The 25,881-nt window shown below is 37.9% G+C and overlaps 1 protein-coding gene across 1 annotated transcript in view; it reads right to left on the reverse strand.

Moving 5' to 3' along the window:
• Gpc5 (glypican 5) overlaps positions 1-25,881 on the reverse strand; it is a 745,602-nt gene that overhangs the window by 451,007 nt on the left and 268,714 nt on the right. The window contains 1 exon segment of the mRNA XM_052190712.1: positions 13,375-14,069. Coding sequence (XP_052046672.1) covers positions 13,375-14,069 — 695 coding nt within the window.

The following is a 25,881-nucleotide window of genomic DNA, read 5'->3' on the forward strand; positions in this document are numbered from 1 at the left end:
AAGAAAAAAGGAAAGAAGGAAAAAGAAAGAAGGGAAGGAAGAAGGGAGGGAGGGAAGAAGGAAGGAAGGAAGGAAGGAAGGAAGGAAGGAAGGAAGGAAGGAAGGAAGGAAGGAAGGAAGGAAGGAAGGAAGGAAGAGTGGCTTCCTCAGTCAGAGGCTCTATTTCTCCCCTAATTGAACATAGTAATAAACCGTCCCCATGTTTTTATCTTTATGACCATAGATTTGCACAACCCTCAGCCCTCATCAGAGAAAATTCACTTCAGAGTAGATGGTGACTGCTACAGAGTAGTACAATTAGCATTTGATTCTAAAAGGTACATCTACATGAAACTCCTTCACACAAGACTCAGGAATCATCACAGAACTGACAGGGTGAGAAAGTACTTTATAAGACCAGAGAGTATAGATATTGTAGAGAAACAGTGTTTTCTAGACATGTCATTGAAGTTTTACACATAGACTCTGTCTGTGGCAGAAACAAGAGCAAGATCTCACCAAAATCTCATCATAGATGGGTGAAGAAATCCTGAAGTCCCACCCTTCCCTGAGGTAACTCATTTGTTAACTCAACTCAGTGGGTAACCAATGGCTTCTGGGGGTGGAAAACTCAATTTTTTTTCAGATATTCAGGTCCTACAAGCTACTCGCGTTCCACTTGATAGTCCAGCACATCTATATATAATCCAACACACACACACACACAAACAAACACACACACACACAGAGGGGGGGGAGAGAGGGGGGGGAGAGAGAGAGAGAGAGAGAGAGAGAGAGAGGCAGACATATATGTGTATTCACTAAATGAAACCACTAGTTATTTTAAAAATAAGAAATAGAGCACATGGATTTTGGAAAGAAAAGTGGGGGCAGAGGCTAGGGGATGAATGGGGAGTAGGGGGATTGGCAATAGATTTTATCCAAAGGTGTTAAATATGTTATTTTGAACAGCAAATACACACTTACTACAGATGGGAAATAAAATGTCCAACATGTACTAACTACTTGAATAACTGATCCTGGCTGGTATGCCTGTTTTTGTATCCCACCTTTTGAACGTTTTATTTTATCCTGGAAGCCGAGGACTGCTTGGAAGTAGCTCACTATGGACAGATTCATGCTCTCACAGATTCCCTGCCTGAATCCTGTCATCTCTGCCATCCTGTCTTCCATAATACAAACAACTGGCCAGTGCCACACATTCTCAACAACAAGACTTTTATGTCCAATCAAATAAGACCAAATGATCACGAATCTTGTAAAGCAGTGAGCTAAAATACACCCTCCCTCCACTCTGTATTCTGTCAGGTATTTTATCAAGAAATGCAAAAGTGATAAAATAAAGAAATCTTTGTGCTAAAGGATCCTAATATGTGGATATATCAGAGAAACCTCTAGAATATGATAAAATGCATACATAAATGATATTAAAATTGATTGGGAAGTAATGTAAGTGATTATTTTCCACACTGTATTTAGAATGAAATTGAAGCACAAAAATAAGGAAGAAGGTAGCTAAGAAGAAAGTGAAGAGTAGCCCTCAAATAGTACAAGAGTAGGGAACCCCTGACTACTTCTTCTCTTCAAGCTTTACAATCCAATGTTCCACAGATGCCACTTAAAACATAATAGAACTTTCTAGTCTTGGTCACTGCACAAAACATGTAGACTACTTTTCTGGAATATCTTTAGCTTCAGAGCTATTCAGATCTGAGGGCACATGTAAGAATCTTAGTCATTGTTCTTCTCTCAGGAAATCAGACAGAAGTAAAAGAAAAGAAAGAAAAGAAAGGAAAAGAAAAGAAAAGAAAAGAAAAGAAAAGAAAAGAAAGAAAAGAAAATAGTGGTTGTTCTTACTGATTTTAAAGAAATCTAGTCACAATAATCTTCAGAAAGATGAATCCACAAATTATCATACAAGTTCAAATTCCTCTGGAATATTTACTTAAAAATTATTCAAGATCATTTTCCATTGTCTTCTTAAAGACTTTTAGATTTTCCTACTAAGAATCTATGTACTGGCTGTCCTTCACCGCTGTCTATCATTTCAACCTCAGAAATGATCAAAATCAGAGCTCAGTGTAGAGCTCCTTACCTGTAATCCACATATCACACGGAAAGATCAGAAGTTCAAGGTTATCCTTGGCTACATGGTAAGATCATGAATATTCTAGGCTACATAAGACCTTATCTCAAAATAATATCAATGAAAAGATCAAATTGAATCTACCCATTGGCATCAGTTTTGCATCCGTGTTCAGATGAGAAATCTTCAAAGGGTAAAGAATCAAGTATAAAGATATTCTATCAACAGAAGCTGACAACTTTCTATCGATGCTCCCAAGATGTAATATTTACTGAACAAAAAAAAAAATCAGTGGAATATGTAACATTTACACTTGTCTCAAATTCATGTTCTGCATTAGAGAAGAATATAACAAGCCCAGCACTGAAACTAGAAAATAGTAATTATGGCCCCATGTTAAATGCAGGTACTTCTAGACACAAACTCCCTATCACCACTGATGGCCCAGATGTCAGTGGGAGAAACCTTTCTCAATAATCTATATAGAACTGAAAGATGCCCCCATGTAATCTTCCTGTGATTCGGAGTTCTCCCATTCCTCTTTATTGGACACAGAACTCTCCAATTCTGTTCAACCCATTTTGAATGCTTCTCTTCTAAGCTGCTTCTTGCCACAGAAACCTAGACTTCTGCTGTGCAGCTGTCACTAATTTCATTCTCAAACCTTCTTTATCTTCTGCCCAGGTACAGTCTCATCTTTCAGAAGATTCATGCCCCAATTTAAGCTGCAAACCCAGTATCAACCAGCCATAGAAGTTGAATAGAATGTAAGAAAAGTAAAAATGGTATCCACCAAATATTTTGAATGAATGTTCATAGCTATCAGGTAGCTTATACAGAACTTCTAACCAACACCTTCAACATCAGCAGCAAAGGACAACATGTACATGAGTGAATGCTGTTTGGTAAATAATGTCTCTTCAGCCTATATATTTTACATTATTTATTTTGGAGGGTAGCATATATGACATGGCATACCTAGGGAGGTCAGAGGTTAACTAATCATTTCTCTTATTTCACCATGTGGGTTCTGTGTAAGGAACCCAGGTAGTCTAGCTTAATGATAACTGTCATTTCCAGCTGAGCCATTTTACTGCCCCTTTGTGAACTTCTTATAAATTGTAGCAATACATAAAGAATCAAAGATTTTGACCTATTCTGAGCTCCTCCCTATCTGAACTATATACATTCTACTCTGGGTCTTATTCAAAACGACATATGATATATCCAAAATAAACTTCAATGTGAAACTCATGTGTAAATCTTTCTTAATAGAACTCTATAGACCAAACTTTGGCATCATCATGCATGATCCTAAAAGTAAAGATACTTATGTTTTACCCTTAGCCCTTTCCCATGTAGCTTGTAGCTTTATAAGAAGGAACTGTAATGTTCTTACATTACATGTAATGTTTGACGTATCTGTGAAATCTTGTACTTATATGTGAGTTCATGTATTCCGTCATCTAAGGAGAGGTTACTTGGATTTTGAGGTTATATAAATTAATATGATTATCTAAGTTGTTTTATTTAAAAAATGACACAAAATCTGTTAAAATAAGCTACACTCAAAACATGCATACCCCTGCTTTCTCCTCTTCACGGCTTAGACTCCTCCCACACTCTAGCATTTCAACTGCTCCTGAGAAAACCTTATGACATTTATCAAATTCAAGATGCATTACATTTAAGATACCTAATTTGAGCTATCTGAAATGATGACATATTCTGTTTTATTTAAGCAGTTGTGGGTATTGTCTACCTTATAGTCTTCTATTACTTTATTTGGCCCTTGCACCAGCTTGCACAGAGCCCATGGACACTGAGATTATAGAAAAAAAGGAGTAACACATAATAGATGAAAGGGAGCAAATATTCCTATTAATCAAGTTGCCTTTTACTTTCAAATTTTATGCAATAGTATGTTTGAAATACTTATAAGCATAAAATGTTTCTGTGATTTTTCAGAACTAGGTAAATTTTAGCGTATATAAGAGGAATGAGATAATTATTCTCTTAACCAGATACCTGATCTATATGACTTCACAGAACCCATTCTAATGACTAATGTGAAATGACCTGGAATTCTCAAGTGGACCATGGAAGGATTCTAAGGTAATGTCAATGCAACCAGAGAAGTCACTGGTGATGCTACATGTGTAAAAGATGGATGAAAGGCACATGATTCACAATTGGGACCTGCACAGTTCTTATTGGGAATGATTTTTCTGATTTCTTTGTCAACTAAGAAAAAAATTTTACTTCTGAAATTAGGTAGAATCAATGTCCACTTGAGTTTACTCATGGAATCTGACTCATTTAGGACATTTTAAAACATTAGAACTAGTATACCTGTATATTCTTGAGCTTTTGACAACAAAGTGTTGCTAGAAAAACAAATAATGCCCTGCCATCACATAATGGTAAACACAATGTCGAATAATAGTTGACAAAATGAGTTAGTGTCTATAACCATACCACCCTGGACAAAGCTGTCCCTCTGCTCTCAGGAGCTAGCTAAGCAGGGTCAGACCTGTGTAGAACTTGGACTGGAGACATATTGATTTGTCAAACGGATGAATCTGTGTACTTATAACTACACATGTATATCTAATTATAGAACCATCAGAGAACTGCACATTTGCTAAAATTCCTCTTTTCTTCTTATTTGAGAAAATATTTGTAATTAGTTGTTTATATTAAGTAATCTTGTGATTAAAGCTCATTAGAGTCCTGTATTCCTAAGAAAGGGTAGTTCACTATTAACGTAAAGTACTGAAGAATTCAAAGCAGTACTTAGCAGGACAAAATCTCAGTAGGGTTAAACACTTTGATGGATACAATAAGGTAATCAATATTCTTCCAAATTTAACCCAAGAGCAAACCAAATTAACAATAAAATGCTCCAAGTTCTGCTAGAGCAGCTGGTCTCAATCCTGTGGGTCATGACCTCGTTGGGGTTGAACAACCCTTTCACAGGGTGACTTATCAGATATCCTGCACATCAGATATTTATATTATGGTTCATAAGAGTAGCAAAACTAAGTTATAAAGAAGCAACAAAAAATGAATAGTTGGTGGTACAAGAAGAAATATAGTCAGCCTCACACAAAGCCTATGTTTTTAATCCCAGTCTTTCTGCCTCTGCTTCTATTTTTCTTTTCAGTTAAACTTTAACTGAATATACAGAAAATCTCTAGAATTTAAAAAAATACTCTGTTAAAAGATGCTTCTGCTACTGGCAGGTGTCTGAGTGTGTGAGTAAGTGTGTGTGTGTGTGTGTGTGTGTGTGTGTGTGATACTTAGAATTTTGTCAATAAACTGAGAGCTTATTTTTATTTCCAGTTGAAATTCCTCTAATAGCACATGATACGCCAGGCACCTCTATGGATTTCTTTAAGGGAGACTACGTATTTATTGGAGGATACATGGAGAAGTGCTCAGGTTCACAGATTGCTTGGGGAGCGTGAGACAGCCATTATTTCTTGGCTCCCCAGCAATTTACTTTGAATTTGCTGAAATCATTGATGTGTGAACTGGTTATCAAAGCTTGATTAATGGTTTATAAATCACTTTGAAGTTAGCACAAATAAATAATGATGAGTCAATTTATTAGGAACTTAAAGTCAGTTTCTTCTTCCTCTTCTTCATAAATAAATGAAAATAAGGATCTCCATTATTTTATTTCAAATAATGCACGATTTGTTAGCAATAATTATGTTCCTTCAGATACTAATGAGACCATTTGTTATATGAAATCAGACTAATTTTTAGGCTCCCCAAACAATCTCCTGTTGATAAAGTCCTCTTGATTGTCAGTCATGACTGCAATCAATATCAATGACAATATCACACACCTCATTATAAATTATAGAAAAAGTTGATATAGAAAAGGAAACTTCCTCCCTGCTGGCTTGCTTTCAAATGCCAGAATTTGCTATGTGAGCTACAAGATTTAAAATGTTAGCAATGGTCTTACCTACCTGAGAACTATATAAACAAACAAACAAAACAAAATAAAAACAAACACAAACACAAACTACCAAGAAAGTTGCACCTACCTGTGCAATAGTGGAACAACAGTCGCAGGGCTTAACCAGCTTGAGGTTCACTGCATGGGCGGGTGCCCATGGCTGGCACCGTCTGTTATTAACAACAACCCATAACCCATGCATGGAGAGTTAGATTTCCAAGAGAAAAACTTACTACTGTTGTTTAAATATGACAGCATCAAAGGACATTTTAAGTGCCTATGTTTACAACCATGGGGTGGGGGAGACATGTGACTACTACCCACGTTAGTCACAGAGGCTTAGCTTTTCAGTGAAAGATGAATGCTGACAATAAGCGACAATCTAGCCCTCGGCCCTATAATACATTTAAGCTATCAACACTACCTCTAAGATTCAGGAAACATTGTGCAAGTAAAGTTAGGAAGTGTGTAAGAGTCAGGTGATAAGTGGAGGATCTGTGAAATGACCCCATCATCACACCCCAATGGAATAGCTGCAACCATGAATTTAAACCATAGTCACCTGCCCTTGACCAGCACAACATAGTCAGTCATGGAAAAGAGAGAGGTGCACAGAAGCCCACTTCTTCCGACAGAACTGGGGGCTATTGATATATTCTCGGATTACTGTCTGTGAGTTCCAACATGGAGCTCTAAACTGAAAGTCACAGTGATGGCCCTAGGTATACTCAGTGATCCACAAAACTAATGAGAGGCATGAATGTGGGGAGAAGTGGAAGGAAGGAAGAGTAGACAGAATGGGGGGATGAGTGGGGGATTACAAACGGTCAGGACTGTTTATGGACATGTGAGAAGTTGTCAAAGAGCAAATGTATCTACTAAATAGATTTTTTGAAAAAAATAGGGGGAAACAAAGGGAGGAAGGGAGGGAGGGAGGGAGGGAGGGAGGGAGGGAGGGAGGGAGGGAGGGAGGGAGGAAGAAAATGAAAGAAAGGGTGATAGATGTAGTTACTGGAAAGACAAATTTTAAAAGGCCAGTACAGGTAACTGCAGTTGTGAGTTCATGATTGTAGAGCCCTTTGAACCTCTTCACCCAGTCCTCTGTCTTATATATACTTTTTTCTGTAATATTCTCTGAGAATTACATGAGATGAAGGCTTTCTACAAAAGTGGTTCATAAAATACAAACATTTGCTACTATACCCTGGGGACTTCCGTTCTTGTGCCATCTCCCCTCCCATCTGCATCAGACCTGAGACTCCTGAACTATACAGGTAAGTTTCCCTTTCCCCTCCCATTTTTCCTGCTCTCTGAGTCCTCTGGGCAGCCTGCTATCACAGAGGGATCTCCATTTTGCTGTTACCTCTCCCCTAATCTTCATCAGACATGCAAATCCTGAACCATATAGGTAAGCTTCCTTTCCCCCACCTATCTTTCCTGCTCTCTGAGTCCTCTGAGCCAAGCCAAGCTGCCCTGAACAGCGTGCTATCTGGGGGATGTCCATTCTCCTGCCACCTCCCCTCCCATCTGCATCAGACCTGAGACTGCAGAACCACAAAGGTAAATTTCCCCTCCCCCTCCCATCTTACCTGCTGGCTGAGCTCTCTGTGCAGCCTGCTATCAAAGAGGGACCTCAATCTCCTGATGCCTCTCCACCCACCTTCATTGGACCTGCTGTTCCTGAGTCATACAGGCCTGCAGATCTGGAAATTTACACCCCATGGATACCCATCAGAAGCTTGCCACACCAGGATTATTGGGGTACAGCCCCTCCCAATACCTAGTACAACAAGAACATCGAGAGACCAAAACCAACCAGATAACTATTGACCTTTGAAAGAACAAAATCAACAAAAGCCAAGGCAATATAACATAGGTACCCTACTTCAGGTAGCCTGGATATCCTGACATAACTGAAACACAAGAAGATGACCTTAAATCCAATCCTATAAAGATGATAGAGACCTTTAAAGAAGAAATGAATACATCCCTTAAAGAAATACAGGAAAATACAAACAGTCATAGGTCTTTAAAAAGGGAAACAAATAAATCCTTTAAAGACATACAGGAAAATACAATTAAACAGGTAAATGAAATAAATAAAACTTATCCAAGACCCTAAAGTGGATACAGAAGCAATAAAGAAAACACAAACTGAGGAAATCCTGAAGATGGGAAACCTAAAAAAGAGAACAGGAACTACAGATGCAAGTATCACAACAGAATACAGCAGATGCAAGAAAGTATCTCAAGCATAAAAGATACTGAAAGGATAGAAAATACAGCCTAACTCTCTAATGACCCGAAGAAGTCAGAAGTTTAAAATGCTATCTCACTCCAAAGAAGCTCTAACTCCATCCAGCCTTCTAAGGAGCCCCAAACACTTCCAGAGCCCACCCTTTGTTAAGAGCTAGGCAAAAAGGCCTTGAATAGGTGATCCTGGCCCCATAAGGTAACTGGAAATGAGCTAATTATCTGCTTATCTTGCTTCTGTAAACTGCTTACCCCATTACCCCCACCCAGGAGTTCACACAGCTATAGACCACCAAGAAAATAGAAAACTAATTGGTCCACAGAGTGCAGGTTCTGATAATTTAAACTGATTAGCCTAAAAACTATGGAGTGGTACAAATCGATTGGCTCACACTACATGGGCTCTCAATGCTAAGGAATGGTTGGTTTGTGATTCACATGCTTTTTTGTAAACTTATAAAAGCTGTCCCAATTCCGCACTCAGGGTCCGACAGTCCTTTACCCCTGCGCAGTGTACGACTGTGGACCCCAGGGCCTCTGGAATAAAAATCCTCTTGTTATTGCATCAAGACCGTGTCTCGCGAGTGATATGGGTGTCGTCTTCCAAGGCATGGCGTGCTGGGGCGCCCTCAGGTTTTTGGGTCTTACAATACAATAGAAGAAATTGATACATCAGTCAAGAATATATCAAATATAAAAAAGTCCTTAAACCAAACATCCAGAAAACCTAGGATACTCTGAAAAGACCTAAACTGGGAACACCAGGAATAGAGGAGGTAAAGAGCGGCTGCCACAAGGCCCAGGAAATATTCTCAACAAAACCACAGAAGAAAACTTTACAAACCTAAAGAAAAAGACATGCCTATAAACATACAAGAAACTTATAGAACAACCATTAGACTGTGAACGAAAAGAAAATCTCCCTGCGACATAATAATCAAAACACAAAATATACAGGATAAAGAAAAAAATATTAAATGTGGGAAGAGAAAAGAGGTCAGCTAACATATAAAGACAGACCTATATGAATTATTCCCTACTACTCATCAGAGACTCTAAAAGGTAGAAGGTCTTAGACAGATATCCTGCAACCACTAAATAACCACAGGTGCCAACAGAGACTACTATACCCAGCAAAACTCTCAATTACTATAGATGGAGAAAAGGAGACATTTCAAGTCAAATCCCAGTTCAAACAATATCTAGCCACAAAGCCAGCCCTACAGAAAATACAGGAAATCCCTAACCAAAGAAGGATAAATACATCCAAGAAAACCCAGGAAATAAGTAATTCCATACCAGTAAAAGGAAGGACAGAACACACACACACACAGAAACATGCACACACACACACACCACCACCACCACCACCACTACCAATATCAAAATAGCAGGAAATAACCACCACTGGTCATTAATATCTTTTAACATCAGTGTACTTAATTCCTCAATAAAAAGACACAGGCTAACAGAAAGGATACAAAGCCAGAATTCATCATTCTGCTGCATACAAGAAACACATCTCATCAGTAAACAGATATTATGTCAGAGTAAAGGGCTAGAACAAAGTTTTCTAAACAAACTAACCCCAAAACTAAGCCTGAAAAGCTATGCTAATATCTAATACAATAGATTTCTCTTACAAACACTGATACAAAAAATACTCAATAAATAAAGAAATGTACAACCAAAATTAATCAAAACAGACAAGGAAGGACACTTCATACTCATCAAAGGAAAAAAATCTACCAAGATGATATCTCAATTCTGAATATTATTGGCCCAAACACAAGGGAACCCACACTGGAGAAGAATCATTGCTAAAGTTCAAATCATATATCAAAACACACACATCACATTAATAGTAAGAGACTTCAACACCCCACTCTCATCAATTGACAGGTAATCCAGACAAAACTAAGCAAAGAAATAATTAAATTAACAGGCATTATGAATCAAATGTGCCTGATTGACATCTATAGAATATTTCATTCAAACACAAAAGAATATACCTTCTTCTCAGCACTTCGATCCTTTTTCAAAACTGTTCATATAGTGGGACCTTGAATGTCAATTCTGCTACGTATATCAGAAATCTTAGGCCCAAGATTTTAACTAGCATACTGAAAATTAAATATTAAAACCAAAGCCTGAGGGCTGAAGAGATGGCTCAGAAGTTAAGAGCAGTTGTTCTTAGAAAGGAACTTGGTTTGAATCCCAGCACCCACATGGCAGCTCCCAGCATCTGTTACTTCCAGGGGCCCTCTTCTGACCTCTGTGGACGCCAGGCACACTCATGGTGCACTCACGTGTATGCAGGCAAAAAACACATACACAAAAAAAAATAATAAGGAAATCTTTTTTATAAATACAAACTGTATTCTAGACTTGGCCCAGATTTCTAGTACATATGTTCCCTCTGGACATACTTGACATTGTAAGATGGATATTTTATTTCCTGCCCAAAATTTAAAATTATAAAACTCTTGTGTGTTATGTCCCTTTAGACATCTGTCTTGTATTTGATTTACATAAATCGGGAGAGAGAACCAAAAACAAAATGAAGCTTATTACGTAGAGAACAAGCAAAGAGGAGGGCATTGAAAGATGAATATAAAAAAGACACAATGACACATACATGAGTACAAACTTACATACACACATACATGCACACACATACCCAAATGCATACAATGACACTCACACATGAATAAACACATACACACATAAACTCATACATGCATCCATACTCATACATATATACTCATACATACACACAAACACAAGAATACACACATACACTCACACATACATGTACACTCATACATACACACACATACATACACAAATACACACATATATACATACATACTCAAACATACAAACACACATACATACACAGCCATGCATATATATATATGTACATACATACATACATACATACATGAAAACACCATAATGAAACCCATTATTTTAAACGCTAATTTTAAAATGGCAAAAGAAACTGGTTTGCTGGGTGCGGACACTCAGCAGAATGACATCTGGAGTTGAAATCCAGTGTGCGGAGGGGAAACGAGGAAAGGGGATAACATTTGAAATGTAAATAAACTGAGAAGCATCTTAAAAAAATGCTCAACTTCATTAGTCATTAGGGAAATGCAAATCAAAACAACCCTGAGATTTCACCTTACACCAGTCAGAATGGGTAAGATTAAAAACTCAGTTGACAGCAGGTACTGGCGAGGATGTGGAGAAAGAGGAACACTCCTTCACTGCTGGTGGGGTTGTAAGATGGTACAACCACTCTGGAAATCAGTCTGGCGGTTCCTCAGAAAACTGGGCACATCATTTCCGGAGGATCCTGCTATACTACTTCTGGGCATATACCCAGAGGATTCCCCAGCATGTAATAAGGATACATGCTCCACTATGTTCATAGCAGCCCTATTTATAATAGCCAGAACCTGGAAAGAACCCAGGTATCCCTCAACGGAGGAATTGATACAAAAAGTGTGGTATATATACACAATGGAGTACTATTCAGCCATTAGAAACAATGAATTCATGAAATTCTTAGACAAATGGCTGGACCTGGAGAACATTATCCTAAGTGAGGTAACCCAGTCTCAAAAGAATACTCATGGTATGCACCCACTGATAAGCGGATATTAGCCTAGAAGCTTAGAATACCCAAGACACAATCCACATATCAAATGATGTCCAAGAAGAAGGAAGGAGTGGCCCCTGGTTCTGGAAAGGCTCAGTGCAGCAGTGTAGGGGAATACCAGGACAGGGAAGTGGGAAGGGATGAATGGGGGAACGGGGGAGGGAAGAGGGCTTATGGGACTTTCGGGGAGTGGGGAGCCAGAAAAGGGGAAATCATTTGAAATGTAAATAAAAAATATATCGAATAAAAAAAGAAAAAATAAATCATAAGTATAAGATGCCTTAAAAAAAGACATCCAGTGCTTATGTGGCATGCTGATGATGCAGCCACCAGAGGGCGCCATTGCTAATTGTCTGAAGGCACGAAAGAGGCTCACAGTTCCACTAGGGTGAAAAAAGTGGAAGGTGGTGGTAAAACCCTATCTATTTTGGCCCACTTTCTATCAAGAACGATGAGTTGACATACAGACCATGTGATGAGAATGTTTTTCAGGTCGGTAAATCAATGTCAGTTCAGAAAGATGGATTGTCTTGGTGCTGGAGACTATCTGTTTTATTTCAGGAGAAATGATTTAGGAGAATCATCCACAGAATATCCTGCTTCACTCTATGAGACGTGAGAAGTGTTACTGAAGGAGCCTGAGAATATTTTCAAATAGCTCTACAGGAAGCTGAGGAGAGAAAACTCTTCTATCACTTGCTTGATGGTTTTGTCTCAAAAGATTCTTAGTTTGCTAGAAATAAAACCGTAGGAGAGAGCACGGGTAAGGTTTCACAAACTGTCCACTTCATCACTTTGTCAGACTCTTACGGAATGCTTGTGCCCACCAGGGCATCAAACCTTAACTTCATGGATACATAATCAGCGTTTTCCAATTCTAAACCCAGGAAGCTACAAACCTCTAACAACATCAGCCTGTCTTTTTATGGACAGGTACTGGACAGACAGCCTGCATAAATAGTGCATTCTCGAAAGGAATGCTTCAGAAGATGTCTGCACTGTTTTCGTCTTATCAGTGAGGATACTGAGGTCCAGAGACTTAACATCCTTACCTCATCTCATATTGCTGGCTAACTTTGCACTTGGATTCAGATAGATACTCTTGATTAAAATGTGAGCTCTTCCGGCTTCACTGAACCATTCAAGGAACCATCTACTTAATGGGTAAACTATTATTTTGGCTAATCAAAATCTTGGTGTAAAACTGATGTGCTGTAATGCTTTGAACCAAACAGGCACATCCATGCATTTTGTGACTGTTTCTTAGAGAATGAACTCACTATGCTGATAACAATGTGAAGAGTATAACAACAGGGCACCACAGAATTTTGTGTGTCTCCTACCTACATTTTGCATTCTAAGAAATTAGATAGGAGGCCCAGGATTGCATCTTACCTGATCCAATAACTTCTGCCCATTGACGTGAGCCTGCAGCACGGCATCGTTAACAAGCAAGTGGAAGTTAAGGAGCACGTGTTCAACGTCGTAAGTTCCTTGCATCGCGTCTGACAACTCTTCCAAGGACCGGATGTAAGCATGCCAGTGTGGATTAAGCTCTGTCATGTGGGCCAGGCAGCCCCTGATGACATTGAGGCAGTACCCCATACAGGGCTTACTGAGCATCAGGTTCTGGCAGTGAGGACAGTACTGCATCTTCAGGAGTGCCCTACTGCACTCCTTGGAGAAGTGTATGTGGTCCGTAGTGTTGATGACTTCAATGCCCAGATTGAGCGCCTGCAGGAATGTGCGGCCGGGCAGCAGCGACCTCCCCATCTGCCCCATGACTCTTTTGGGAATGTTGCCAAATGGACTAACATCCTGGCGGGCCATTCGGACGCATTCTGAGTACTGCAGAGAACTGTCAGTCACACCAGGGTTTATCAGATGGTTGTAGACCAGAGGGAAAAGACTGTCAAAAAATCTGTTTACAAATTCCTCGGGATTAACATCGGCACCAAATAAATAGAGTCCTACATCCGTGAAAAATTCCTGAATGGAAGCAGCAGCCTCTAAGGCCATGTTCCGGTAGGTGTTGCAGAAAAGGATACTGGTGTAATTCTCTGCTTGTCTGATGAGGGTTTCCAGGGTCTCTGTAACACAGGAAAAGTAAAGGAGAAGGCTTAGAAATCATGCCAAGACATCTGTCTGTTTGCCATAGGCAGAAAATGTACAAAATACATCATAAGTAGCCAGAGAAAAGTCCTAATGTACAGTCTATTGAACTGTACATTTTCAAGGGGAATGGCCACATGATAATACCACTACACACACACACACACACACACACACACACACACACACACGCACGCACGCACACACGCACACACGCACACATGCACACATACTACATACACGTTCTAGAATACAATTCCTAGTATCTAAACTGGCTAAAAGGTACAGGAACCAAAGGATGGTTATACAGATAGGTAATTTCTGACTGTTTTTCACCACATAGCTATTCATAATCTACTGATAAGAAGTTCGCTTTGTTTCATATTGTGGAGTCAATACATATAAACACAATAACATATAATTATTGATTTCCTGGCTACTATATTCTCCATCTTTTATTTTCAAAATGAAAGCACATAGGTTCTATAATAGTTACTCCTAAGTCAGGATAGATCCCAAAAGAACAGTCTGATAATCCACAGACCTCTTATTATTCCCATAGATAAACATATCTAGGATATGCCACTTCCACACTCCTTGTAAATTGGCATGCTTTGCTTGACATGATAAATGATAAATATTAATGGTGCTGCCTGAAGACAGTAATTAGTGACCATGTTATCCATTTTACTTTTCTGTTCTTAATATTTTCTTCAAAGGCTGGCTGTGGGATATTTTATTTATTACCTAAGTAGCTGATGCTCCAGAACCAGCCAAGCAAATCTAATATATCCACAAGGAAAGAAAGAATAATCTAAAAGGAAGGGATTGGAGTGGTGTAATCATGGAGATCAAATGAAATTCGAAACCCTAGCTATTAAAGAGCAGTAAACCACCATGACTATCCTAGTAATTACATTTTATAACTAGACCAATGAATGGCACTCGACTATATTGATATATAATTAATTATAAAATATACTCAGTAAAACTATCTCCCATAGCAACAACTTGGTACTTATTCCTAATTAGGTTGTAAAAGGCCACAGTCGTACTTCACTAATCAAAGCACCGCTTGAGTATCTTATTTTAAAAAAAATGGAGAAAAGGTAAAACTGAAATAATGGAGAGTAAATGTGTAAGGAGTGACATCTAGGCAGGCAGAGCCATACCCAGGACTGTGCAAGAATATCTTCCCAGGAAGAGAAGAACACAGTGACATGCCTTCTGCGTTTCCTGAGACTGATTAAAATTGCACTCCAGACCTTTGTGTGAAATCTCAGGGAGCATCCACCCTGCAATCAAAGGTAACTGCTTTGAAAGGCTACTGAATTTCTGAGTTTCATCAGAGGACTACAAACTCCAGACTGCTAATGAGGCAGGACTCGTATTCGTATGCTGGTCTAGTACCCAGGACAGGTATCAAGTATATTCGCACAATTTGGTGAATATGGTAGACAATGAAGGGTCTTATAGCCACCAGCCATACCAGAGTCTCCCAAGTGGCCCGACACAGTTCTGGAGGAAGGCAAATGCAGACTGACAGAGTACGTACGAGTCTGTCTTAGTCCAGCAACCTGTATTTAACATGCAGCGCAGGTGATTCCCAGACGCTAAACCTAAAGACTGGTAAGGCAACATTCTCTCTCTGCTCCTAAAGAAGGTCAGCAAGTGTCCCAGGAGGTCAGCCCAACCCTACAAATGCGTCATCACAACCAGGATACTGCATTCCAGGACCCAGAAGAAGAGCTGTGAACGTCACACAGAGCTGGGACTGGAAGTAGACTGGAGCACCTGAACTCGCCCTTTCCTCCACAGCACAGGGCCACTTTGCTCAGGTGCTTGTATGTGGAAATTAATTATGACATAGGTCACAAGCAATTATACTTACCACTAGTATTTTAATAGCGGTGACTGTAAATCAATTGATTTTTTTAGATAAATGAGACTAGATTAAAAGACACACCCATATCACATGCAATCTTGTGTACTCTCCATACTGATTTTATAAGGTATGCTATGGACGTGTTCAGGTAGCTGACATCAGCCATATTAATCCTAGTTGAATGATGTTTGGACATTGCTGATCCTGACAATAAAATTAGCATCCATTTTATTTATTTATTTATTTACTTACTTACTTACTTATTTATTGACAACTCTAAATGATGATCAAGTATGTGACTTTTTTTTTAAATAGACAAAAGTAAAATTTAAAATATTTCTTTACAGATCCTAATATGCATTCATAGAATAAAGACTTGGGAATATATAGAGTTTAATGGTTGAGGATCTGTCACTATATAACTTGCAATTCACACACTTCGTGAACACAACATTAAAGAGAAAATATTTATTAGAGCATTAGACTGAGTGCAGTGCACCTAAATATTATCTCTTTCCTCACTATACTTGGTGCTATTGACAACTTTGACTACTATTTGAGTGTAGAGTTAAAAAATAAGTTTATGAATAATGTACACTGTCCAGACTGTATTTTGCTTTAGGCTTCTGTTTTCTTTGATTACCAACAAAATGGAATTTTGAAATTGAGTTTTTGTGTTAGTTTTTTACAATTATACCAATGTATAATAATATTGGGATTTATTTATTTTTCAATTTACATCTAATATTTAAAGCATTGTTAATGCTAGGGATAAGCAATTTTGTGACTTTAGCCTATTCTCTCTATATTTTATCATATAATACACACACACACACACATATATATATATATATATATATATATATATATATATGTATATGTGAAATGCTGACCATGCTGGACCACATGCTGATACTTATCAATCTCAATAATATTTTAAAATCAATAATATATCACAAATTTTTTGCTGCTGCATAAAATAATTCATATGTAGTATCAATGTGAACAGAAGGCAGGCTAGGTATAAAGTAGTTTATCTAGTGACTTAATTCTCAAGAATAAGATATATATTACATTATGAAGTTTTGTTATGTGTAGCATAATCCACAGCAATTCCGTGTAAGCATTATCTTTCCCTTCTTGTGCTGTACATTGGAATGATCCATGAAAACAAATATTTGCCCATATCTGCTTAAGGAACTTAGTGAACAAATGGACCAAACCCTTCCTCAACTTGCATTTGCATTTCAATAAATATCTCCCTCTAGTGATGCCAGATTAAATCTACAAAGACTTCTTCCTTCCTTTTCAGTGTGGAGTACCAGAAAGAAGAAAAGAGTGTAATCTAATTACAAGTTGATTAAAATTATAATTCCTCTAAGCTTTATAGGAAAATTCATTTATCTAGACATAGAGCCATTTGTATATGATCTCACAGAGGAATGTATTTGAATGTCTGGAGTTCATGTTCATCTCTGTTGATTATCAACATTAGCATTCTGGAATAGTTGCATGGTACAATCCAAGTATAGAAAATTTACTTCAGGTTTCCCAGTACAAATTCTCATCAAAGATATTTTATTATATACACAAAAGATCGCTGTATGTAAACCTAGAATTTAAATTCAAATAAAATACTGAAGGTAAAGTCAAGTTATACTGATATAAAATTAAGTTTAGCACACCTAAATGTCAGTAAACTCATGTGAGTGGGTTTTGGCAGCAAGAGAAATTTAATCTTCATGGGCTTTTTATTATTTTAAAGATAAATTGACACCATAGGTAAAATTCATGAAACAATAGTTTTAAGAAGTTCTTCAGCATAGCATGAACAGACAATTTCTGGGTCTTAATACACTTTAGTCTTTTTTTTTTGATATATTTTTTATTTACATTTCAAATGATTTCCCCTTTTCTGGGTCCCCACTCCCCACAAGTCCCATGAGCCCTCTTCCCTCTCCCAGTTCCTCCATCTACCCCTTCCCGCTTCCCTGTTCTGGAATTCCCCTATACACTTGCACTGAGTCTTCCCAGAACCAGGGGCCACTCCTCCATTCTTTTTGGACATCATTTAATTTGTGGATTGTATCTTGGGTATTCAAAGTTTCTAGGCTAATATCCACTTATCAGTGAGTGCATACCATGATTGATCTTTAGAGGCTGGGTTTCCTCACTTAGTATGATGTTCTACAGCTCCATCCATTTGTCTAAGAATTTCATGAATTCATTGTTTCTAATGGCTGAATAGTACTCCACTGTATAAATATACCACATTTTTTGTATCCATTCCTCCATTGAAGGACACATGGGTTCTTTCCAGCTTCTGCTATGAACATAGTGGAGCATGTGTCCTTATTGCATGCTGAATAATCCTCTGGGTATATGCCCAGGAGTGGTAGAACAGGGTCCTCAGGAAGTGTCATGCCCAGTTTTCTGAGGAACCGCCAGACTGATTTCCAAAGTGGTTGCACCATCTTGCAATCCCACCAGCAGTGGAGGAGTATTCCTCTTTCTCCACATCCTCGCCAACACATGCTGTCTCCTGAGTTTTTGACCTTAGCCATTCTGATTGGTGTGAGGTGAAATCTCAGGGTTGTTTTGATTTGCATTTCCCTAATGATTAATGATGTTGAACATTTCTTAAGGTGTTTCTCAGCCCTCCGAAGTTCTTCATGTGAAAATTCATTGTTTAGCTCCGTACTCCAATTTTAATAGGGTTATTTGGTTCTCTGGGTTCTACCTTCTTGAGTTTTTTTTTATATATATTAGATATTAGCCCTCTGTCGGATTTAGTGTTGGTGAAGATCCTTTCCCAATCTGTTGGTTGATGTTTTGTCATTTTGACAGTGTCCTTTGCCTTACAGAAACTTTGTAGTTTTATGAGGTCCCATTTGTCAATTCTTGATCTTAGAGCATAAGCTATTGGTGTTCTATTCAGGAACTTTTCCTCTGTGCCCATGTCCTGCAGAGTCTTCACGAGTTTCTTTTCTATTAGTTTCAGTGTGTCAGGTTTTATGTGGAGGTCCTTGATCCATTTGGAGTTGAGCTTAGTACAAGGAGAGAAGAATAGATCGATTCGCATTTTTCTGCATACTGACCTCCAATTGAACCAGCACCATTTGTTGAAAAGACTATCTTTCTTCCACTGGATGCTTTCAGCTCCTTTGTCGAAGATCAAGTGACCATAGGTGTGATGGTTCATTTCTGGGTCTTCAATCCTATTCCATTGATCTGCTTGCCTGACATTGTACCAATACCATGCAGTTTTTATTACTATTGCTCTGTAGTAAAGTTTGAGGTCTGGGATACTGAATCTCCCTGAAGTTCTTTTACTGTTGAGAATAGTTTTAGCTATCCTGGGTTTTTTGTTATTCCAGATGAATTTGAGAATTGCTCTTTCTAGCTCTATGAAGAACTGGGTTGGCATTTTTATGGAGATAGCATTGAATTTTTAGATTGCCTTTGACAAGATGTCCATTTTAACTATATTAATCCTGCCAATCCACGCGCATGGAAGATTTTTCCATTTTCTGAGATCTTCATTGATTTCCTTCTTCAGAAATCTGAAGTTCTTGTTATATTAGGTCTTTCACTTGTTTGGTTAGAGTCACCCTAAGATACTTTATGCTGTTTGTAGCTATTGTGAAGGGAGTCATTTCCCTAATTTCTTTCTCAGTCTGCTTATCCTTTGAATATATAAAGGCTACTGATTTGGTTGTGTTGATTTTTGTAGCCAGCCACTTTGCTTAAGTTGTTTATCAGCTGTAGGATTTCTCTAATAGAGTTTTTAGGGTCACTTAAGTATACTATCATATCATCTGCAAATAGTGGTAGTTTGACTTCTTCCTTTCCAATTTGTATCCCTTTGACCTCCTTATGTTGTTTAATTGTTCTAGCTAGGACTTCAAGAACTATATTGAAAAGATATGGAGAGGGGGGCATCTCTCTCTTTAGGTCAGGAAAACAGAAACTAAACAGGGAGACAGTGAAACTAATTGAAGCTTAGAACCAATTGGAGTTAACAGATATATATAGACTTTTCATCCCAAAGCAAAAGAATATACCTTTTTCTCAGCACTTCATGTTACCTTCTCCAAAATAGATAATATAGTTGGTCACAAGACAGACCTCAATAAATATAAGAAGATTGAAATAACCCCATGCCTCCTATCAGATCACTATGGAGTACAAGTGGTCTTTAATAACAGTAAAAACAACAGAAAGTCCACATACACATGGAAACTGAACAATACTCTACTCAATAATACCTTGGTCAAGGAAGAAATAAAAAAAGAAATCAAAGTGCTAAGAGGAAAACTCATAGCTTTGAGTGACTCCAAAAAAGAAATTCGAGAGAGCATACACTAGAAGATTAACAGAACAACTGAAAGCCCTGGAATAAAAAGAAGCTAATTCACCTAGGAGAAGAAGACAGGAAATCATCAAACTCAGGACTGAAATCAATCAAGTAGAAACCAAGAGAACCATACAAAGAATCAACAAAACCAAAAGCTGGTTCTTTGAAAAAATCAACAAGATAGATAAGCCCTTAGCCAGACTAACCAAAGGGGACAGAGAAAGTATCCAAATTAACAAAATAGGAAATGAGAACAGAGATATTACAACAGAAACCGTGGAAATTCAAAAAATCATCAGATCCTACTACAAAAACCTGTACTCAACATAACTGGAGAATCTGGAGAAATTGGACATTTTCTTAGACAGATACCAATTACCAAAATTAAACCAGGATCAAATAGACCATCTAAACAGACCCATAACCCCTAAAGAAATAGAAGGGGTCATAGATAGGCTTCCGACCAAAAAAAGCACAGGACCAGATGGTTTCAGTGCAGAATTCTATCAGACCTTCAAAGAAGACTTAACACCAATACTCTTCAAACTTTTCCATCAAATAGAAACAGAAGGAACACTACCCAACTCCTTCTTCGAAGTCACTATTACACTGAAACCAAAACTACACAAAGATCCAACCAAGAAAGACAATTTCAGGCCAATTTCCCTTATGAATATCGATGCAAAAATACTAAATAAAATTTTTGCCCACTGAATCCAAGAACACATCTAAATGATTATCCACCATGATCAAGTAGGCTTCATCCCAGGGATGCAGGGGTGGTTCAATATAAGGAAATCCATAAATGCTATCCACTACATAAACAAACTCAAAGAAAAAAACCACATGATCATTTCATTAGATGCTGAAAAAGCATTTGACAAAATTCAGCCTCCTTTCATGCTAAAAGTCTTGGAAAGGACAGGAACTCAAGGCCCATATCTAAACTTAGTAAAAGCAATATACAGCAATCCGGTAGCCAAGATCAAACTAAATGGAGAGAAACTTGAAGCAATCCCACTAAAATCAGGGACTAGACAATGCTGCCCCCTCTCTCTATATCTTTTCAATATAGTACTTGAAGTCCTAGCTAGAGCAATTAGACAACATAAGGAAGTCAAAGGGATACAAATTGGAAAGGAAGAAGTCAAACTATCACTATTTGGAGATGATATGATAGTATACATTAGTGACCCTAAAAACTCTACTAGAGAACTCCTACAGCTGATAAACAACTTCAGCAGGGTGGCTGGCTACAAAATCAACGCAAGGAAATCAGTAGCCTTTATATATTCAAAGGATAAGCAGACTGAGAAAGAAATTAGGGAAATGACTCCCTTCACAATAGCTACAAACAGCATAAAGTATCTTGAGTCTAACCAAACAAGTGAAAGACCTATATGACAAGAACTTCAGATCTCTGAAGAAGGAAATTGATGAAGATCTCAGAAAATGGAAAAATCTTCCATGCTCGTGGATTGGCAGGATTAATATAGTTAAAATGGACATCTTGCCAAAGGCAATCTATAGATTCAATACTATCCCCATAAAGATCCCAACCCAGTTCTTCATAGAGCTAGAAAGAGCAATTCTTAAATTCATCTGGAATAACAAAAAACCCAGGATAGTTAAAACTATGCTCAACAGTAAAAGAACTTCATGGGGATTCAGTAACCCAGACTTTAAACTTTACTACAAAGCAATAGTGATAAAAACTGCATGGTATTGGTACAATATCAGGCATGCGGATCAATGGAATAGGATTGAAGACCCAGAAATGAACCAACACACCTATGGTCACTTGATCTTCGACAAAGGAGCTAAAAGCATCCAGTGGAAAAAAGATAATCTTTTCAGCAAATGGTGCTGGTTCAATTGGAGGTCAGCATGCAGAAGAATGTGAATCGATCCATTCTTATCTCCTTGTACTAAGCTCAAACACTTTAGTCTTTTTTATTATATATTTTTATTTTCTATATTCTTTGTTTACATTCCAAATGATATCCCCTTTCCCACTTCCCCCCCTCCCCATATGTCCAATAAACCTTCTTCTCTCCAACCATTCTCCTATCACCTCTCTCCTTTTTCTCTGTCCTGGTACTCCCCTCCAATGCTAGATCAAGCCTTTCCAGGATCAGGACCCTCTCCTTACTTCTTCATGGGAGTCATTTGTTATGTTAATTGTGCCTTGGGTATTCAGAGCTTCTGGGCTAATTAATATCCACTTATCAGAGATTGCATTCCACGTGTATTCTTTTGTGATTGGGTTACCTCACTTAGGATGATATTTTCCAGATCCAACCATTTGCCTAAAAATTTCGCGAATTCATTGTTTTTAATGCTGAGTAGTATGCCATTGTGTAAATATACCACATTTTCTGTATCCATTCCTCCATTGAGGGACATCTGGGTTCTTTCCAGTTTCTGGCTATTATAAATAAGGATGCTATGAACATAATGGACCATGTGTCTTTATTGCATGCCGGGGAATCCTTTGGGTATATGCCCAGAAGAGGTATAGCAGGGTCCTCCAGAAGTGTCATGTCCAGTTTTCTGAGGAACTGCCAGACTGATTTCCAAAGTGGTTGTACCACCTTACAACCCCACCAGCAATGGAGGAGTGTTCCTCTCTCTCCACATCCTCACCAACACCTGCTGTCTCCTGAGTTTTTAACCTTAGCCATTCTGACAGGTGTGAGGTGAAATCTCAGTGTTGTTTTGATTTGCATTTCCCTAATGACTAATGAAGTTGAGCACTTCTTTAAGGTGCCTCTCGGCCATCTGAATTTCTTCAGGTGAAAATTCTCTGTTTAGATCTGTACCCCATTTTTAATAGGGTTATTTGGTTCCCTGGGGTCTAACTTCTTGAGTTCTTTGTATATATTGGATATTAGCCCTCTATCAGATGTAGGGTTGGTGAAAATCTTTTCCCAATTTGTTGGTTGCCATTTTGTCCTTTTGACAGTGTCCTTTGCCTAACAGAAACTTTGTAATTTTATGAGGTCCCATTTGTTAATTCTTGATCTTAGAGCATAAACTACTGGTGTTCTGCTCAGGAACTTTTCCCCTGTGCCCATGTCCTCAAGGGTTTTCCCCAGTTTCTTTTCTATTAGTTTCAGTGTGTCTGGTTCTATGTGGATGTCCTTGAACCACTTGGAGTTGAGTTTAATACAAGGAGATAACTATGGATCAATTCGCATTCTTCTGCATGCTGACCTCTAGTTGAACCAAGCACCATTTGTTGAAAAGGCTCTCTTTTTTCCACTGGATGTTTTCTGCTCCTTTGTCGAAGATCAAGTGACTATAGGTGTGTGGATTCATTTCTGGGTCTTCAATTCCAGTACTTGAAGGTCTAGCTAGAGCAATTAGACAACATAAGGAGGTCAAGGGGATACAAATTGGAAAGGAAGAAGTAAAATTATCACTATTTGCAGATGACATGATAGTCTACTTAACTGACCCGAAAACCTCCACCAGAGAACTCCTACAGCTGATAAACAACTGCAGCAAAGTGGCTGGTTATAAAATCAACTCAAGTAAATCTGTTGCCTTCCTATACTCAAAGGTTAAGCAGGCTGAGAAAGAAGTTAGGGAAATGACTCCCTTCACAATAGGCACAAACAATATAAAGTATCTTGGTGTGACTCATGAATGATCTGTATGACAAGAACTTCAGGTCTCTGAAGAAGGAAATCGAAGAAGACCTCAGAAAATGGAAAAATCTTCCATGCTCGTGGATTGGCAGGATTAATATAGTTAAAATGGCCATCTTGCCAAAAGCAATCTACAGATTCAACGCAATCCCCATCAAAATCCCAACTCAGTTCTTCACAGAGTTAGCAAAAGCAATTCTCAAATTCATCTGGAATAACAAAAAACCCAGGATAACTAAAACTATTCTCAACAGAGAATAGAACTTCTGGGGGAATCATTATCCCAGACCTAAAGCAATACTACAGAGCAATAGTGTTAAAAACTGCATGGTATTGGCACAGTGACCGGCAAGTGGACCAACGGAACACTTTAGTCTTTTAAGCTTATGTTACTACACAAAGTATGAAGTATTATTTCCAATGCAAGGCTAGATATCCCCATCTGGAGGGAACAGATGAGAAGAGATGACTCAGGGACAACTAGCCATGGATAACCAGCCACAGAAAACTAGCCACAGATAACCAGCCACAAAAAGAAGCCACAGATAACCAGCCACGGACAACTAGCCATGGATAACCAGCCATGACAACTAGCCATGGACAGCCAGTCACAAATAACCAGTGATGAATAACCAGCCATGGATAACCAGTCACGGATAACCAGTTGGTGCTCAGCACGTATGTTTAAGTTGCTGAGTTATTTTCATAGTGACTTCACACTGTTACACATTAGTGTTTTCAAGTCACAGATTATGTAACTGCAACAAAGTTTTCATTACTGCTCAGTTACTTCCAAGTTCCTTTGTGCCTGATGCAATGCATCCCTAGGCATTTCACCCTAGAGAGATAAACAGATGGATATAATGTAAGAATAGTTCCGCAAGAGTTTTATCATGCATATATTAAAATCAAATTTAACTCTATCTCAACTTTCAAAAACTGCTTTCAAATGATTTAAACAATACCACCATGTAACAACCCCCTTAATCTGCTGAAGACCACTAAATGTACACTGTTGCCATACAACATTAAAAAATGCATCAACTACCTATGTTTCTACCTTGGAAATGTTTATGATGAATTTGTTCTCCATTTGCATATTTCCTCAAGTTTTTTTTAGGAAGTAAAATATGTAATAAATGTTCTCTGGAATATTGATTTAATGACATTTAAATGCTATGCATTATGATTTGTAATATAAGTCTTCAGAAATTAGTCATCTGTATAAATAAACAGTGACTGGGATATTAATCTGCATCACTAAAAATTAGCATACTGGTCATTAATCTACTCTACTCAGACAAGCACAGAAAGAAAAAACGTGTTTTCAACTTTTTTTCCTCTATTTCCCTCTTTGTTAATTTGGTCATCACAATGTGTTGACCTGCTTCTAATTTAGTCTGCATTCATTTGCTTTCTAAAAGTTAATACATAGTTTAGTAAAAAATATTTAATTAAGCACTTCCTTAATAGTTAAACTCAATGCCAAGCAACCATCTATGTGTGTTTTTGAGAATCACACAATCACTTTACACACTGTAAAGATTTTTAAATAATTTTTTCTAGTAGTCTTTAAAATAAACACAAAAAACTGCATAGAGATAAGAAATAGCTACACAAACCTGTTTATTATTAAGTATGTAATCTGCATTTTAAAAAACAAGTAAACCAACAACTTTAGTGGTTACTTTATTTATTTTAGTTGATAATTTTCTTTAATAACCTGTAACATAGAGATCTTTTACTTAATTGAACAAAAAGTATCACTTTAACAAAAACATAATTTCTGCTGTCATTTTCTTTTTTGCTATCTCAGGAAAATAAAATGATTTTATATGTTTGGCTTCCCCTGGCATATTATCCGTTGCCTCTTGAATACATTAAAATCTAATCCA

Source organism: Apodemus sylvaticus, chromosome 8 (assembly GCF_947179515.1).
Source record: "Apodemus sylvaticus chromosome 8, mApoSyl1.1, whole genome shotgun sequence".
Taxonomy (NCBI): domain Eukaryota; kingdom Metazoa; phylum Chordata; class Mammalia; order Rodentia; family Muridae; genus Apodemus; species Apodemus sylvaticus.